This window comes from Sitophilus oryzae, unplaced genomic scaffold, assembly GCF_002938485.1.
Source record: "Sitophilus oryzae breed Bouriz unplaced genomic scaffold, Soryzae_2.0 scaffold_227_pilon_pilon, whole genome shotgun sequence".
In the NCBI taxonomy this organism is placed as follows: Eukaryota; Metazoa; Arthropoda; class Insecta; order Coleoptera; family Curculionidae; genus Sitophilus; species Sitophilus oryzae.
In genome coordinates, this window is record NW_022146782.1 from 583,729 (window position 1) to 599,758 (window position 16,030).

General features: G+C 30.8%; 4 protein-coding genes across 4 annotated transcripts; 2 read left to right on the top strand and 2 right to left on the bottom strand.

Moving 5' to 3' along the window:
* Positions 1-1,918: 1,918 nt before the first annotated feature.
* Positions 1,919-5,514, bottom strand: LOC115884307 (probable E3 ubiquitin-protein ligase MGRN1). Its single transcript, XM_030902846.1, has 9 exons — positions 5,296-5,514; positions 4,989-5,107; positions 4,677-4,933; positions 4,431-4,618; positions 4,222-4,373; positions 3,926-4,165; positions 3,656-3,872; positions 3,445-3,599; positions 1,919-2,640 (listed from the first exon to the last, which is right to left on the bottom strand). Exons 1-9 carry the CDS (start codon positions 5,384-5,386, stop codon positions 2,236-2,238), a joined length of 1,824 nt encoding a protein of 607 aa, XP_030758706.1. The 5' UTR covers positions 5,387-5,514; the 3' UTR covers positions 1,919-2,235.
* A 205-nt stretch (positions 5,515-5,719) lies between these two features.
* On the top strand, positions 5,720-9,143 carry LOC115884308 (coiled-coil domain-containing protein 191). The gene is made up of 4 exons (XM_030902847.1): positions 5,720-5,868; positions 5,919-7,041; positions 7,095-7,249; positions 8,775-9,143. The coding sequence occupies exons 1-4, from the start codon at positions 5,804-5,806 to the stop codon at positions 8,917-8,919; spliced, it is 1,488 nt and encodes a 495-aa protein (XP_030758707.1). The 5' UTR covers positions 5,720-5,803; the 3' UTR covers positions 8,920-9,143.
* A 2,010-nt stretch (positions 9,144-11,153) lies between these two features.
* LOC115884275 (guanine nucleotide-binding protein-like 3 homolog) lies at positions 11,154-13,389 on the bottom strand. The gene is made up of 7 exons (XM_030902805.1): positions 13,271-13,389; positions 12,931-13,214; positions 12,291-12,874; positions 12,015-12,231; positions 11,861-11,961; positions 11,567-11,804; positions 11,154-11,515 (listed from the first exon to the last, which is right to left on the bottom strand). Exons 1-7 carry the CDS (start codon positions 13,287-13,289, stop codon positions 11,249-11,251), a joined length of 1,710 nt encoding a protein of 569 aa, XP_030758665.1. The 5' UTR covers positions 13,290-13,389; the 3' UTR covers positions 11,154-11,248.
* A 369-nt stretch (positions 13,390-13,758) lies between these two features.
* Positions 13,759-15,792, top strand: LOC115884276 (H/ACA ribonucleoprotein complex subunit 2-like protein). Its single transcript, XM_030902806.1, has 2 exons — positions 13,759-14,012; positions 14,076-15,792. Exons 1-2 carry the CDS (start codon positions 13,847-13,849, stop codon positions 14,378-14,380), a joined length of 471 nt encoding a protein of 156 aa, XP_030758666.1. The 5' UTR covers positions 13,759-13,846; the 3' UTR covers positions 14,381-15,792.
* Positions 15,793-16,030: the final 238 nt, after the last annotated feature.

The following is a 16,030-nucleotide window of genomic DNA, read 5'->3' on the forward strand; positions in this document are numbered from 1 at the left end:
TGAAATTTCTCATTTAATTTCTAAAATTTGTAATAATATTTTGTATTTACATCCAAAAGCAATGGAGGTAGGCAGTAAAAGTAAATAAATTTTATTAACTAAATACAATGACTTTTTAGGACCATTTAAACTTATCATGCAGCCATTGTTTCTTAAAGTCAGGAACACTTAAAGAAAACATGAAAAACAAGACAAGTAATTGTGAATGTTTTGTAAGCTATAAAAATATAAATATTGATTAGATTTGTTTATTTATTATTGATCTGTTTTAATATTGGACCTGCAAATCTTCACTTGAACTGTCTAATGAGTTTAACAGTTTATTAATTATACTCTGTTTTTTTTCTCAGGTAAGATTTCGACAGACGATGACAGAAGAAAAGCAGATGACGTCCCGTACCAATCTATTTATTTTACTAAAAAAAGTTTCTAATAATTTTTAAGTTATCTATGGATGGGTTTAAATATAAATCCGTCATGCGTCGTGTCTTCTTGTTTTTAACCAGTTTTATTGGTTTATTTAAAAAATGACAGATCGTATTTCAATTTTATTGGTTTGACGGAACGATGAACGACAAACGGACGCCGATGCGTATGAACTCGCCTTTAGATTTTTGTCATTTTTGACGCTTGTCAAAGTCTTGCCAAATTATAGGTTATAATTTTGTGTCAACTTTTGTTAAATACCCTGCGTTTTGGAAGATGATGCATTTTGATTCGTATTATTACGTGTGTTTTGTGCTCGGTTTTGTGTCTTTTGAAGTCAAGTGGAGGAAAAATCGAGTGAAAATTAACTGCAGACCCAGAGCACAGTTTATGGTTAATACACGCTGCCCAGGCAGAAAGTCTTATACACCAATGAAGTTGCCATCGATAAAGTTTGTATACCATTTCGTCGTAGATAAGTGCATCTCGTATATAAGGATCAAACTAAACACATACTAAAAACGGGAGTAGCTGTAAAATATCGACATCACACGATAGGTAAATAATGGATTTTAGTACTGCAGGAAAATAATGTCAAAAGGTACTGGTTTAAAAAAATTAAGATTAAAGTTAATTAATCAACCTTTAAGGTATAAAATTTGGTAGGTGTTATTATTAATAAAATAGTTTGTTGTATTTACCTATGTTGTTTTATTTATACCTATGGAATATTACAAATTTGTATTTGTACATAAGTTATATTGATAAATATAATCATAAATGCGGGTTGTTTCATAAAGCTTGAAAGTAAATAATAGTTCTTTTTTATATTTTTTTGGTATGTAGTGTCTTGTTCTTGTTTGTTTTGTATTAACACATACCGTTTTTATTAAATAAAATAACTCGATTACATTTTTTCAGTTTTATACAGTTTTTTTCACAATATTTTGAAATAATCACTTGTCATCTTGTCAATCAAATTTTAAATATATCGCTATGCGTTCCAGTTGTACCAACTTATTTCTTTGTAAAATAAAATAAACTACTTTGAAATTAAAATGACAGACACATCTATCACTGTCAAGGATCTTCTCGTTGGACAGACTATAAATACTTTTCAATATTAAACTCCATTGAAAAAAAGAAGCAAACGTAAAAGCATAGAATAGGTACATTAAAAATGCATAAAAGATAAATTTTATAATAGAGGTATTGAAATTTAAAAAACGTCAACATTTGACGTTTCCAGTATTTTACCAAACCGTTCCGTATCAAACCAATGTTTTTCAGGAACCGCTCTTTACCGGTCTGGCTCGCCTGGTTTTGCAACGGAATACAGCCGAAGTAAATGGGAGTGGACGTCATTGGATATTGCCAACATTTTTGTCAATGACATGTATTGACTATTTCCATTCCAAATATCTTGAAAACGGTTGCGCGTATCGATTTTTACCAAGAGACATTTTTTACATAACTTTTTACTGTTATTGAAAAAAAAAACTTGTAGTACTATTTTAACATTCCAAGTAACAAAAATGAATATTTTCACATGTTGGCAACAACTCGGATGACGTAAAATTACAAAGATCCTCTTTACATAAGCAAAAATTAGGTTTAAGAAACAAAATACTGTCAAAAGTTGTTTTCAAAATTTGATTTTACGTCTATATACCAAATTTCATAAATATACAGACACAGACAGCAGATTTAATGAAAATCTTAAAAATTACCAATAAATTTTATAAAATCTCCGCTCTACCTATCAATTTACCCCTGTGTAAACCGAATATTACTCTAACCAGAACGCTTTTAAACATGAACGGGACGATCGGTCGCCGGTGTACCTCCGTGTATAGCCAACAGATGGCGAGTACTGCCACCGCTCGTAACACTCTCCCCGCTGCTCTTAGCACTGGCCAGGCTCAGCGGAGTACCGGGCAACTTGTGAGGCGTACTCTCCGTGGAACTGGGTGCCCCACTGCCTTCGTATAACCCTGTGGATGTAGGACCGGGTTCGTCGGGGGTGTAGTAATCTGAGTCTTCGCCGGCTGACGGTACCGGTCGCCTTTCAAAGCGCTCGTCGACTTCGTCACCGTCGATGTGTTCCACTACGTCGTCCATGCGTAGAGCTAGCTCCGTGCCTCGATTTAGGCTTTCCCTTTTTTGTTGTAGTAGAGGAGACAATTTTTCTGCTTCGCTGTCTTCATCGACATTCTGAAAGGAAATAAAATTAAAAACTTAAAATGCTAAACAAAAAAAATTGGTCAAGTGCGAGTCGGACTCGCGCACGAAGGGTTCCGTACCAAAATGCTTATGTTTATCTGTGTCATCTCTACTGAAGTAACGACTTGCTCTAGAAAGTTGATTTTTTACTAAAAGACAGCTAATTGGCTTTTCTAAAAACTGTCGTCGTCGGATTTTTTGTTTTTCATTTAATTAAAAAAATAAAAAGTATCTTTTTTCCTTATGTCATGGCGGATGCGCCAAGCTTCAACTAGTAAATATATAAAAAGTAAAAATAAATATGTAAAAATTACAAAAAAAACGATTAAAAAAAAGTCGCCTTGGCTAGGATTCGAACCTGCCTTACTACGGCTCTAACGTCATAGCAGCGTTAAGACCTAACGCTTTAAACCACGCGGCCACCGAGGACTTGAAAGATTCTATGTAAAATTCTTACTTAAAAGATAATGTTTAGTGAAAGATACCTTTTTTTTAGATACCTTTTTTACTAAAAACAGCGGTAATTTAATTTTTTCATTCTTAGCTTAAACAGGTACAGACAAAAAGTTATTACTCTTCAAAACAGTTAAAGAATATCTAATAAAGAGAATATATAGGTGGCGCTCCCTACAAGTAGGAGTTTTAATAGGTGTTTTGCATTATGTTTAAAAACAAATATTTTAGATGCCTAAATACATTTAGAATATTTGTTTATAAATAAAATATCTAAAACATAACAACCCTGAATATTATTTTTGTAATACTTACCACAATTACTTTTATAATTAAACTTACCTCTTCTTTCTCCTTTTCATTTACCAATTTTATTTGGTCCTTTGTCTTCTGTCTACTTCTAATAACTACCTCCTTCTCATCCCTCAAAAGTGGACATTTTTGTGTCTCTTTTGGATGCTCTTCTTCTGATCTGTTTGTTAATATTGTTGTCATAGCTAAAATAAAAAAGAAATCAAAATAAAAACGTAAATTTAATTATTCTTTGCTTTACTTTTAGAAGGATATTCAGGAGTAGCTGGCTGACTGCCTCTTTTTGATGGTGGAGAATGCCTATTTAGAATATGAGCAGCTTGAATAGCATGCTCATTTTCAGGAGTTTCAACTAGGTCAGGCATAGCTGAAGGGGGCTGTCTAGGTTGACAAGGACCATTCAGAGCTTCTATAAGAGATACTGCATCATACCCTGGTGGAATATTGTCACAGTTTGCCTAAAAATATTTAAAGAAAATACAAATTCATCTTTAAGAAACAATATACTAACATCAGGAGGTCCAATGGGAGCCAAGCTACCATTGATGCTCTTTTGCAAAGCCCTAATCTGTAGAAGAGCCCTAAAAGGTGCTCTGCAAATAGGGCAGTTATTCGCTTGGTATCTTAAAGAATCTGCACAAGAGTTGCATAGACATAAGTGTCTGCAAGGTAATATAAGAGTATCTCGTACATCACACATACATATTACACATTCAGATCCATTATCATCAGTCTCGTCATCTCCAGCGTTCTGGAATCATTTAGATTATAAACCTTTTATATACAAAAATACTATTAATTTTAAACCTTTTCATTATTCTTATTTTCAATACCATAGATCTCTTGCAAAAGATAACATAAGCCATCAACCCAAAGTTTTTGTTTGAGAGCCTTTAAAAGAAAAATTCCTTCAGCAATTTTCTCTATAGTTGCTATAGTTGTATGAGACTGTCTCATATCTGAAATATCAAGAGTTTTAATTAAATTCTTATATAAATATTCGGGCAATTGTTAACCTTCTGGTCCTTCTTCAGCTACACAATGAACTACTATAGGAATAATCTCCCTATCGACATCATACAACAGTTCTTCTTCAGAATACTTTGCTGGATTAAAAGAATGAGTTGGTTGACAAAACTGTTGGTTTGCCCCTTTTTTATAATGAAATGTTTCAGAGCATAACAGAGGGTCTTTTGGAACATAACTAATAAATTAAAAAATAAACAAATATCCTAAAGAATAAAAAAATTAACAAAACTTACGTGACACCTGTTGCTGTGATCTCTTCAGTGCAAAAGTAATATATAGTTATTGCACACCTCACATCACAATCAAAAATAAACTCAATATTAAAATTAGTGTTAGTCCCTAACTCAACATCGTCTATAGTGTTTTTATCTAAACTAATTTTATTATATTCGCTGGACGCTCTTACAAATCTCAATGATTCTTTTCGAATATTTACCAAACATTTTAAGGTTTTTGTTGGATCGTTTGGTTGAGGAGGAGGATATGGAAACTAAAACAAAAATTTAATTAACAAACTATGTTATAAAAATAGTTAATGAAATTACCGGAGTTGGTCTACTACCCAAAAAGTTTAAGTCTGAATTTTCTCCAAATAGATAAGATTCAGGTTGGGGAGTATCAAATCTTTCTCCTCCCATTATAAAATGACTCCCAAAATAATTTCCTACAAACAAATCACTGATAAAACTAGCTTTTGACGGTGTAGCCTAGTTCTGAACAATATTAACCAATTTCACAAATATATATTTACTAATATTTAAGATAACAAAGAAAAATATGTTATAAATACAATAGCTAGAAGAAAACGCGTATATTTCATGTAATTATATGTTAATTAGATGATATTTGTACCTGATCTAGGTGGATATTTGTATGCATGGTTTACCACCACGTCCACTTCTTCTACACCGTTTCTTTGACGACTTGAAAGCAGGGCACCCATATTTATATAATATCTTTAGAATTTAAAAATCTTGTAGCATAATACTTTAAGTTTATTTATTACTTTATTTATTCTTAAAAAGGTACACCAAAACTATAATGAACTTAGCTGTAACAGCTGATTTTGATAGATTGGCAATATACGCCCTTATAATATGACCTTAACCACAACCACAGATTTGTATTATAATGTTAAAGTTTGCTCCGGCAACTTAAGACCGTTAAACATAAAAGAAGAATAAAAAACACCGCCAAATTTAAATTCGCGCACTTAAAGCTGTGCTAAAAGTTTGATCGATATTTTAACAGTAAACAAGAGGTACAGTTACTTTAACTTATTAATACTTCTATTACTTATATAAATGTCATTTTGACAATATATTTTACACCTTTATGCGCTAAAATAATATCAATCTCCATGGAATTTAAAGATATATCTCATTCATTATCGCCATGTAAAAATATTATATTAGAGGCCAAAAGGTAAATCAATTACTTTATAAATTTATAATATACCATTTTATTCTTTTAAGAACCCTTATATGTGAAAATATAGAGGCATTTGCAAATACAGTTTTAGAAAGCCCTCTCTTCAAAAATCTCACTACAGTTGAGAAGACGCCACTTAATATTATAGATAGTTCGGAAGAAAGTGAGGTGCTTAATCGTAATTCCAGCACAAGTTCTTCATTGGATAACTCCGTACTTTCTATAAAAGAGGAAGATCTACCACCTGAGAGGGCTCTTCTTAAAATCTACTTTCATAAATGGAAAAACAACATAAAACAAAAATCTACTGATAAACCAACATTGGAAAAATTCATTACCAATCTAAAGCATTATCAAAAAAAATCTGTTGCTAAAGTTAAGTCAAAAAAAGAGACAAAACAAATTTCTTCGCCCCACAGCAATTTCCAAAATAGATATAAGGCACAAACATTTATTATAAACAGTCAAAAAGCAAAACTGGAGGAACAAGAAAAAATTATCAGCGAGCTTAAGTTAGGAATTATCCGCGAAGACCTGTTAAAATCAATAGAAAACACTAAATTCCAAATAAAAAATATATTTGCCAACTGTTCAGAAACCCTGTTAAAGAAAGCTCCTTTGGTAAAATCATCAGAGGAAAGAGATCAAATAATGATCAGTTCTCAAAAAGCGCCGAAGTTTGTACAACACATGGAGCATAGGGCAATTGAAAGGGCAAAATATAGAGACATGATTTTAGAGCGAAAAAAAGTTTTAGAAGAAGCGCGTCAAAGACTTTTAGAAGAAGCAATTGAGAAGAAACGAGTCTTGGAAGAAGAAGAACGTAAAAAGAATTTAGAATTAATTAATGAACAGCGCAGGAAAGATTTAGAGCTGCGAAAAACGAGGCAAAAAAATAGAGAAATATTTGAACAAAAACTAAAAAAAGCTGAACACTTTTACAACTGTTTACTAGTCAAACAGTGTTTTCAGAAACTGATTTCAAATTATCACAATTCTTTGTACAATCATTCTTTAGCTACTAGTCATTATTTGCACAAAGAAAAACTAAAAGCTTTCAAAGGCTGGATGGGGTATGTGGAGTCAAAGTACGAAATCAAGTACCAAATTGCTGACGAACATAAAAACTATAAATTACTGAGACATAGTTTTAATATCTGGAAAGAGGTAGGTAAACATTTTATTTTATTTTTTTCATAACTCTGATGTGGTAATTTCAGTTTAAGTTGGATTGTATGAGATCAAGACAAGTCGCTGAAGATATTTATGACTTTAGGTTGACAAATAGGGTATTTGTACATTGGTATAGATATGTGTGTAAACAAATAATGATAGAATATAAAAAGATGAATATAGCTAAAGAACATAATAACAGGTAAGCTTTTAAATCTTCAACTACATAGAATAGAGATTCAGATTATATAGCAATAATATTTTAAAATAACTTGAATGTGTTTTGAATAGACCAATTAAACAAAAGCTGATGTTAAGAAATTATTTGTTTACAATTTATTGCTAGATATTAAAAAAGATTACTGCATTAGAAATTATTTTTATAAGACTCACTTTGTATCATAGACACACTCTTTCATTCATACGGAAAAATAGATTATTTTTAGAAGAACTGAAAATTTTATATTTTTGTAAGTTCTTCTACAAGGGTGTTTCAAAAGAAAATATACCATCTTTCGTGGTGAGATTCCACACGTAAAAATAAGATTTATTTCTTATATCAACATAGGTTCCATTCTGCTTTGCGTCTTAGGTACAGGGAGTTAGTCTTGATTTTTTTCGATTTATTATAATTTTCTTACAAGTGTTTTAGCGATTTAGAAAAAAAAATTGAGGGCAAAAGTTACTATAAAAGTGCAACATATTTTAATGCTAAAAAAGGGTCGACAGATTCACCAGGAACGCGCATAGGGGTTATCACTACAATATTTTTCAAAAAAAATGTAACACTGTATGTTGTATACAGGATGACAATTTGAAAACGAACAGTATTTAATATTGCCTCTACCGATGATAGTATGAAAATTTGGCGAAACACGTCAATTTACATATCAAGGGGGACAATTTTTGAGGCATTTGTTGTTGTGTTACTTTCAACCCCTTGACCCCCAGGGCACCTACCCCTATTTCTTTTTCCATTTTTGTGTTTCTTATAGAATTCTACATAAACTGCATTATTTTTTTGAGAATTTTATAAGGAACACAAAAATTGTAAAAGAAATAGGGGTTGCCATTTAAAATTTTAGAGGTAGGTGCCCTGGGGGTCAAAGGGTTGAAAGTAACACGACAACAAATGCCTCAAAAACTGTCCCCCTTGATATTTAAATTGACGTATTCCGCCATATTTTCATACTATCATCGGTAGAGGTAATATTAAATACAGTACATCTGCTGGATATGTGTCTATGAAAGGAATGCGGACAAAAAAACATTTAAATAAACAGCAATATATTTTATACGTCGATTTGACGAGTGCGTCACCGCAAATCGCTCCGCCCACTCATTTTATTGGCTACTTGCAAATTTGTTGAATTTTTATTGATGGGACGCGTCGTCTATTTTTTTAGGAAAAACATCGAGAGAATATCGTTTCCCCTCTCACGTATACCCCGTAGCTACAGAACGGACAGACGTACTGTACTGTTCGTTTTCAACTTGTCACCCTGTGTGTATGAAAATTAACCTATACAAATCTTGAAAAACTCTTCTCATTGGTGTCTTTAGATATTCTATCATCTAACACCGCTTTTTTCGTATTTTAAAGGCATTTTTGTAAATTACACTTGAGATATAAAATTATTTCTATTAAAGAAAAATTCTGTTTTATTGTTCATCTGTTTCAAATATTTGTTTTTGAAACACACTGTAAATATTCAAATTGTTTTTAGGCGGATGTTGTTTCATTATTTTTATTTGTGGAAATCGTTGCCAGCAGTACTACAGCTTGAAAAGGCGAGGGACGAAAGAAAAAGAAAATGGCGGGAAAAAGTTTGGGAAGTGCTGCCCGATTTTAAACCACCCGAACCGTTATAAATATCTTTAATAGAGAAAAAACGGCGTCAAGTTTCCTTAGAAATGACTATCTTTACATTTACTCATATATCTAAAATGATATGGTAAATGTCATTGATAGTCATTGCAAGCCAAATATGGCACCGTTTTTTTTTCGACCGTATGGTATAGGATAATTTAATAATAAAACTTTAGTATTACATAACAAAGTAATTGTGAATATTTTTATACACACAAAATATTAATAGACATTTTTTAATTCAAAATATTTGAGAATGTTTTATTTATTATTTTGCGTTTAGCCAAGTTAGTTTTTGGTTTTATACAGGGTGCTACAAATTCGAGGTACGAGCATTGGTATCTCGGTAACCGTAATAGATACGAACATGGTTAAATTGGGTTAAAGTTGCGTATTGGGATGTTCACCAAGGGGCCATCAAAAAAGTTTTAAAAATTTCAAGGATTGCTGAGTTTTTTGGAAAAAAACTGATTATTTTGAAAATCAATTTTATTTTTTCCTGTCGTTACTTTTTAGAAAATCAAAAAACTAATTGCACATTCTCATAGCCACTTTATTAGTGCTATCTGACAGTATTTTTAGATTTTCAAATTAGCTGATAATTTGTGGAATACAGAGGCCAACTTATTTTTTTTAAATACGGACTTGCATTTTTTATTTCAGATTTTGAAAGAACTCGGTCTCCTGAATACAATGATATGCCACACTTTATACTTTTCTTTGTTTTGGGTTACATTAACAGCAACAAAACTATTTAATTATATTTAAAATAAATTCAAGTCCGACTCTGGTTTCTTAAATTATTTAATCTTATTATATTCATCGCAGCAACATTGATCAGCGCTAATTAACATTGAATAAGGAAAATCGAGCCAATTGGAATATTCAAATAAATAATATCCAGGTCAGAAATTTAAAGATATTATTTTTAACTTTTTTTATTGTGAATTTGAAATCTCAGTGTGCGACCTAATAATCTGCTAATAATATGCATAATATTAATCGTAGTTATTATAAATAAATTAACTTCCACAAACTAGTTTCTAATGCTCTACATGTTCGAAAGCGTTACCACCCTCCCTATTGCACAAATTTATTTTTCGTTCAATTTTATTTATAGCTCTTTGAACTTTCTTCTTATGTACTTCCGAATGCATTTTGTACTCTTTATTGTAAATATTGAGATGAATTCATTTTACTTTTACAAATGACGTCAAGTAATGTAGCCCCTTGGCGATAGGTACAGGACATTATACTTGGAAATGGTAGAGCAGTATAAATTATATTACTCTACCATTTCCAGTCCATCTTCCGGGAAAATAATTTGATTGTTTATATTTTATTTATATTAATTATTTTATTGCATTTGATTTTCCGTATTCAATGTTTTACCCCACGTCATTGTTAAGTTTGAATGCTAATCAATATTGTAACGATGAATAGATTAAATATTAAAAAAAAACAGAGCCGGACTTGAAATTAGTTTAAATAAATTGTATTCAAATGTCAAAACAGAAAAAAATATTAAGTGTGGCATATCATTGTACTCGGTAGACAGAGTTCTTTCAAAATCTGAAATAAAAAATACAGGTCCGTATTTATAAAAAATAAGTTGGCCTCTGTATCTCACAAATTATCAGGTAATTTGAAAATCTAAAAATACTATCAGATAGCCCTAATGAAGTGGCTATGAGAATGTGCAATTAGTTTTTCGATTTTCTAAAAAGTAACAACACGAAAAAATAAAATTGATTTTAAAAAAAATCAGTTTTTTCCAAAAAACTCAGCAATCCTTGATATTTTTAAAACTTTTTTGATGGCATCTTGGTAAACATCCCAAAGCGCAACTTTGACCCAATTTAACCATGTTTGTATCTATTACGGTTACCGAGATACCAATGCTCGTACCTCGAATTTGTAGCACCCTGTATAATTCGGTAAAGAGTGGTTTTATAGAATACAGTAAGTTTTCTGCTATTATCAGTTTGTAATTGTTTATTTTAAAGGCGGATTAAGGAATTTTAACTTCATAAAAGTGTTTAAATTATTATTGATTCATAAAATCTTAAAAAAATCCAATAAATGTTTAGATAGATATAATTAATTACTACAAATACCAAATATAGCCTTTTATAAAAATATAGCAGATATAGTTTTATAAAAAATAAACGAGATACAATAATAGTAGGTCCTATTAATCATTTATTTTCTCAACCATGTGTTAAAAAATACAAAATAAAATTATATCTTGTTTAATAATATAAAGATTACAAACACTTCTCTAGTATTTTTATATTATCTGTATTTATAGATATTTTTGCTCTTATAATATTAAGACATTTTAAAATCCTCATTAAAATCATAATCTTCTTTAGAATCCGAACCAAGACTAAAGTTTTCTAAACCTGCAGATAATTGCTGTGCAACCTTTTCTCTTCTACCTCTTTGTTTCTTCTCTTTCTTAAATTGATTTTTCCTGACTTGATTCAATTTTAAATTTCCCTCTAGAAGCATTTCAGGATCAACCTTTTTTTCTCTTGTATTTTCTTTAACTTGTTTAGTTTTCTCCTTATTTTTTACATTTATATTTTTGTTCAACTAAAAAAAATTATTATAGCAATCGTTTTATGAAATATACACGTATTTTACCAAATCATTGCTGTCTATATCTTCTTCCATATCTTCTACTGCATCCACTGGTCCCAAACTGTCTAGAGTAATAAACTTACTTTTTTGAACACTTGATTCACTTTGTATTTTATCCAACATCTCTGTTTCCATTGTTTCAAAGTTATCTATATCAAATTCCTTTCCTACCTCTGAAACTATCTTATATACACTATCTGACTCTGCTTCAGGTGGTACTGTATAATAAGAGATTTTGCCACTAGAACATTTTTATCCAAATAAATTTTATTTAAACACCCGAGATAACTTTTCTACCTGTTCCAGTCCTCAAGTAAACTTCTTGCAGCTGCAGCCAAGTCTGGTACTCCACCTTTTTTAAATTTACCAGTTCTTGTAGCTTTTAAACTATAAAATTCCTGTAAAACATTGTCAGAATAAAACAGAGTAAAAACAAAATTATCAATCAAACCTCTGGTGAGTTATATTCAGTTATATCATACATGTCCATCATTTGTTGTTTTGATACCCTCTGTAAAATTGCATTAGCAGGGGTAACAAAGTCAGTTATTCCTGATATCTTAACAACATTTCTTAGAGCTGCATGACTGTCATTCCCGGCTGCAAACACTATTCCAGGAGAGTCCAAAAGTTTAATTTTTGAATCCAATTGAACAGCTTGTGTTGCTCTAAAATATAAAATTTGACAATTTAAACTAGAATAGTAGCTTATTGTGAGTATGCTTACTTTGTTATACCTGGACTTGCACCTACATTACAAACACGAGATCTCTTCAAACTATTAATAACCGAGCTTTTTCCAACATTAGGTAAACCTACTACACCAACAGTGATAGAAGTCTTGATCCCTTTATTTCTACAATAATTTGATAACAATGACATTATCATTTCAGCGCCAACTGAAGCTGATCCTTGTAAACCTTTATCGGATTTATTAAACTTTCTCTGTCCCAAATTTCTGTTTTGATTTTGAACAGAAGCTTTAAACGCTACCACTGGGGTCATTTTCTTTAAATATTTTAACCATTTATCTAGAATATCACGAGGAACAAGATCAGCTTTGTTCAATACTAGAACCAATCTTTTGTTGTTTTGTAATTTATTTATAGCTTCCTCGACTTGTTTGCAACGTGTGCCCAAAGGATCTCTAGCATCTACAATTTCTAAAATAACATCAGCAGCTTCAATGACCTTCTTGAATTCCTTATAATATTGCTTTAAGGACTGTTCAGTATTTTTATTATATTCCTTATCAACCGAAGTTGGTGTAAGTGTTTCATATAATTTATCCCTTACTGTTGCATTTGATACCTTAAAAAATGACATAAAATTTAATTAATAGATACCTATTTTACGAAATTATATACCAATGCAGTTAATCCACCCTTTTTTAAGTTTTCTTTTTCTTTTTGTTTCTCTAATTTAGCGGCTTCTTTTAACTTTAGCTTTTCCTCTTCTTTTTGCTTCTTTAACTTGTCTACCTCTTTTAAAATGTCTTCTTTGAAGGGGCATATATTTGGAACTTGTATTATTTTTGGTTTGTTTCTCTTAGGATTTTTCTTCGCTTCCCTTCGCAACTTTTTATTATGATCTCTTACTTTTTTCTGAATCCTATATCGTAGTCTTGCCGGTTGTCGTTTAGACTGTTTCTCTGTAAAATTAAACATTTTGAATATGCATCATCACAATTATTACCTTTAAACCTACTTATTTTATTCTTTGCCATATTATTACACTTTATTTATTTTAAAATAAAAATAAATGTGGCTTTCTCGCATTTCAAATAAAAATAGAGGTTACTGTTTTCGTCTACAGCAAAGGTCTACAGAATTCTCTTTCTAAGGCCTAGCTGCCAGGACTATACGGCCGCTACAGAATCTCTTCTTTTTATTCTATGGACTAGTTGTGAAAAAGACATGTGACCATTATAAAGAAGATTTTTACGGCCTGAACAGCGAGGGCTATTCGGCTTTCAAAAAAAAATGATATTTTCTTCCCTTTCATATAAAAAATATATCTCTAACTACTCTCCATAACTCCTTATAATACTACTTATGTATTTTTGGCTTTCTTTAAGTAATAGCGTAACGGCCGGATAGTCCCGAGCTTTGGCCGTAAAACCAAACTACTTAACGAGAGTAAAAAACACAGGCCATAGAGTCGTAGCTGAAGGCCGCTAAACGGAAAGGAAGAATAGATAAAACGTCAATTTTGAAACTAACCTTATAATTTTGTTGTTGATTACATTTCGATTGTTATTCACGTGTGTTACTTAATTTAAAGATGGGAAGAAGTGAAACGGGCACTGAAGATAGTATTACGGAAGGCGATATTACTATACAGTCTGAAGAACTATCCTATGAGGAAAAAGTGGCAAACTGTAATGTAATCGCTAAACCCATGGCATCAAAGAAATTAGCTAAGCGATGTTATAAGTTAATTAAGAAAGGTAATTGTAGGAATAATAACTATAATAATTATATTTCTTAACAGTAAAATATCTTCTCTTTAGCTGTAAAACATAAAACATATATAAGATGTGGGTTGAAGGACGTACAGACAAGGATCCGCAAAGGGGAATCTGGTATAGTCATTTTTGCTGGTGATGTTACTCCTTTGGATATTATGTGCCATTTACCTGGAGTCTGTGAAGACAAAAATATTCCATATGTTTATACACCTAGTAGAAAAGACCTCGGTGCTGCGATGGGTGTGAAAAGAGGCTGTCTTACAGTATTAATCAGGCCTAATGATGAATATGCAGAACCATTCAATGAATTGAAAGAAGAACTAACTAATTTAGCTGTAGCATTATAAGAGTTTTATTTTTTAAAGAATTATTAAATACATTTTATAAAAAACACATCTTGGAATTATTGTTCTTAATTGTATATTAGAATTAATTTTAATGAAATCTGAAACAAATTGCAACAACTTTTCCTATTCGAGATTTTCATTGAGATAGATAACTAACTTTCAGTTACATTATTGAGGTGCACTGTATTTTTCATTATACTTAATCCAAGCTATGTTAAAATATTTATAAAAAAAAGGATAGGGAAAATAAAAAAAATCAGTTAGAATAAAGTGATTTATTAAAGTAGATGTTATAAAAAGATTTGGTTGTCCAAAAGGTAGATATAGATACCTGACATTCAATATTTAAAGATCACTTTATCTTGATCTTATGTCTAATGCGAGATCATGAGAAAAAAATAGCGGCTGCGCTAAATTTTCATTCTGTGTCTACAAAGACTAATAATTTATTCATTCTCCAATATAAGTTTCAATGGTCTACCAGTATATTTAAAATAAGCTTCATACTATTGGTAGTTTTAGCTACACAATTCGTCTTTGTCATATTATGCCTAAAAAAATATAATATAAAAATACCTATAATTAGGTGTATGGTGTGTCATAAAAATATTTTATTAGAAACTAGCTTTGATATGCAAATTAATTTTCATAGACCAATATTAAACTTCTATATTGACAAGAAATTTGTGATTATGAAGAAAATATGCAATATAAAAATGTTTGATTGTTTTAGTTTTTTTATGAAACTTACATTGAAATTAACTTAGGTATATTTATAGTTATACTTTCAATGACAATACAAAACAGTGCACATATTGAAGAGAAGTTGGTTAACCGATCTCTAGATAATTATAGTTTTTCTGAAGTCAATTGGAACAGATTGAGACTCTTAATTACGGCACTGTCATTGTCGACATCGTCTGTTCAAAGGACTTAAGAGCCTCAGTAGTTCCAATTCACTTCTGAAATACTATAATAGCATAATAAATATTTTATTCATTGAATACCTTACATAATATACAGAAGCGACAGTAGCGTCGGCTTCTTTGAAGTATGTATCCCAAACTATATGACCTTGAAGTCACATATTATGTACACCGAAAAAAATGTCTAGAAAAAATATTTTTGTTTAAATAGGCTGAGAAAATGGTTTCTTTATACATCTAGCTCTTAGTTTATTGTGACGTATTATTTTTTAATAAATTTAAATGAATACAATTTAAAATAACATTTTTTGAAAGTAATTAAAAGGTATATATAAAACGAGAAATACTAACCAATATTAATCGTCTGTCCTTAAAAAAATAAAAGGAGAAACAAATTCTCATAACTTTAGTTTCAATTATTTCAGAAATTTAAATTTTGATTTCTATGCAGAATATAAAAATATCTCTAGAAAAATCAAGAAAAAATCAAAAAATCGCCCTGTGTCGCTTCTGTATGGTTAGGTAATTTTGTGACTGTGAATTAAAAACTAAAGACCTGTTCACGTGAACTTTCTCTTTCTATTGGAGTATTCCAAAATAAAGTGATCTGCTTGGGAGTAGTAACTGCCTGCAACCATACATGTCAGCCAAAATATTTTCTACTAAAAATAAGTCTACTTATTGGGCACAAAGTATCCACTAGATAGTTAATAAATGATTAATT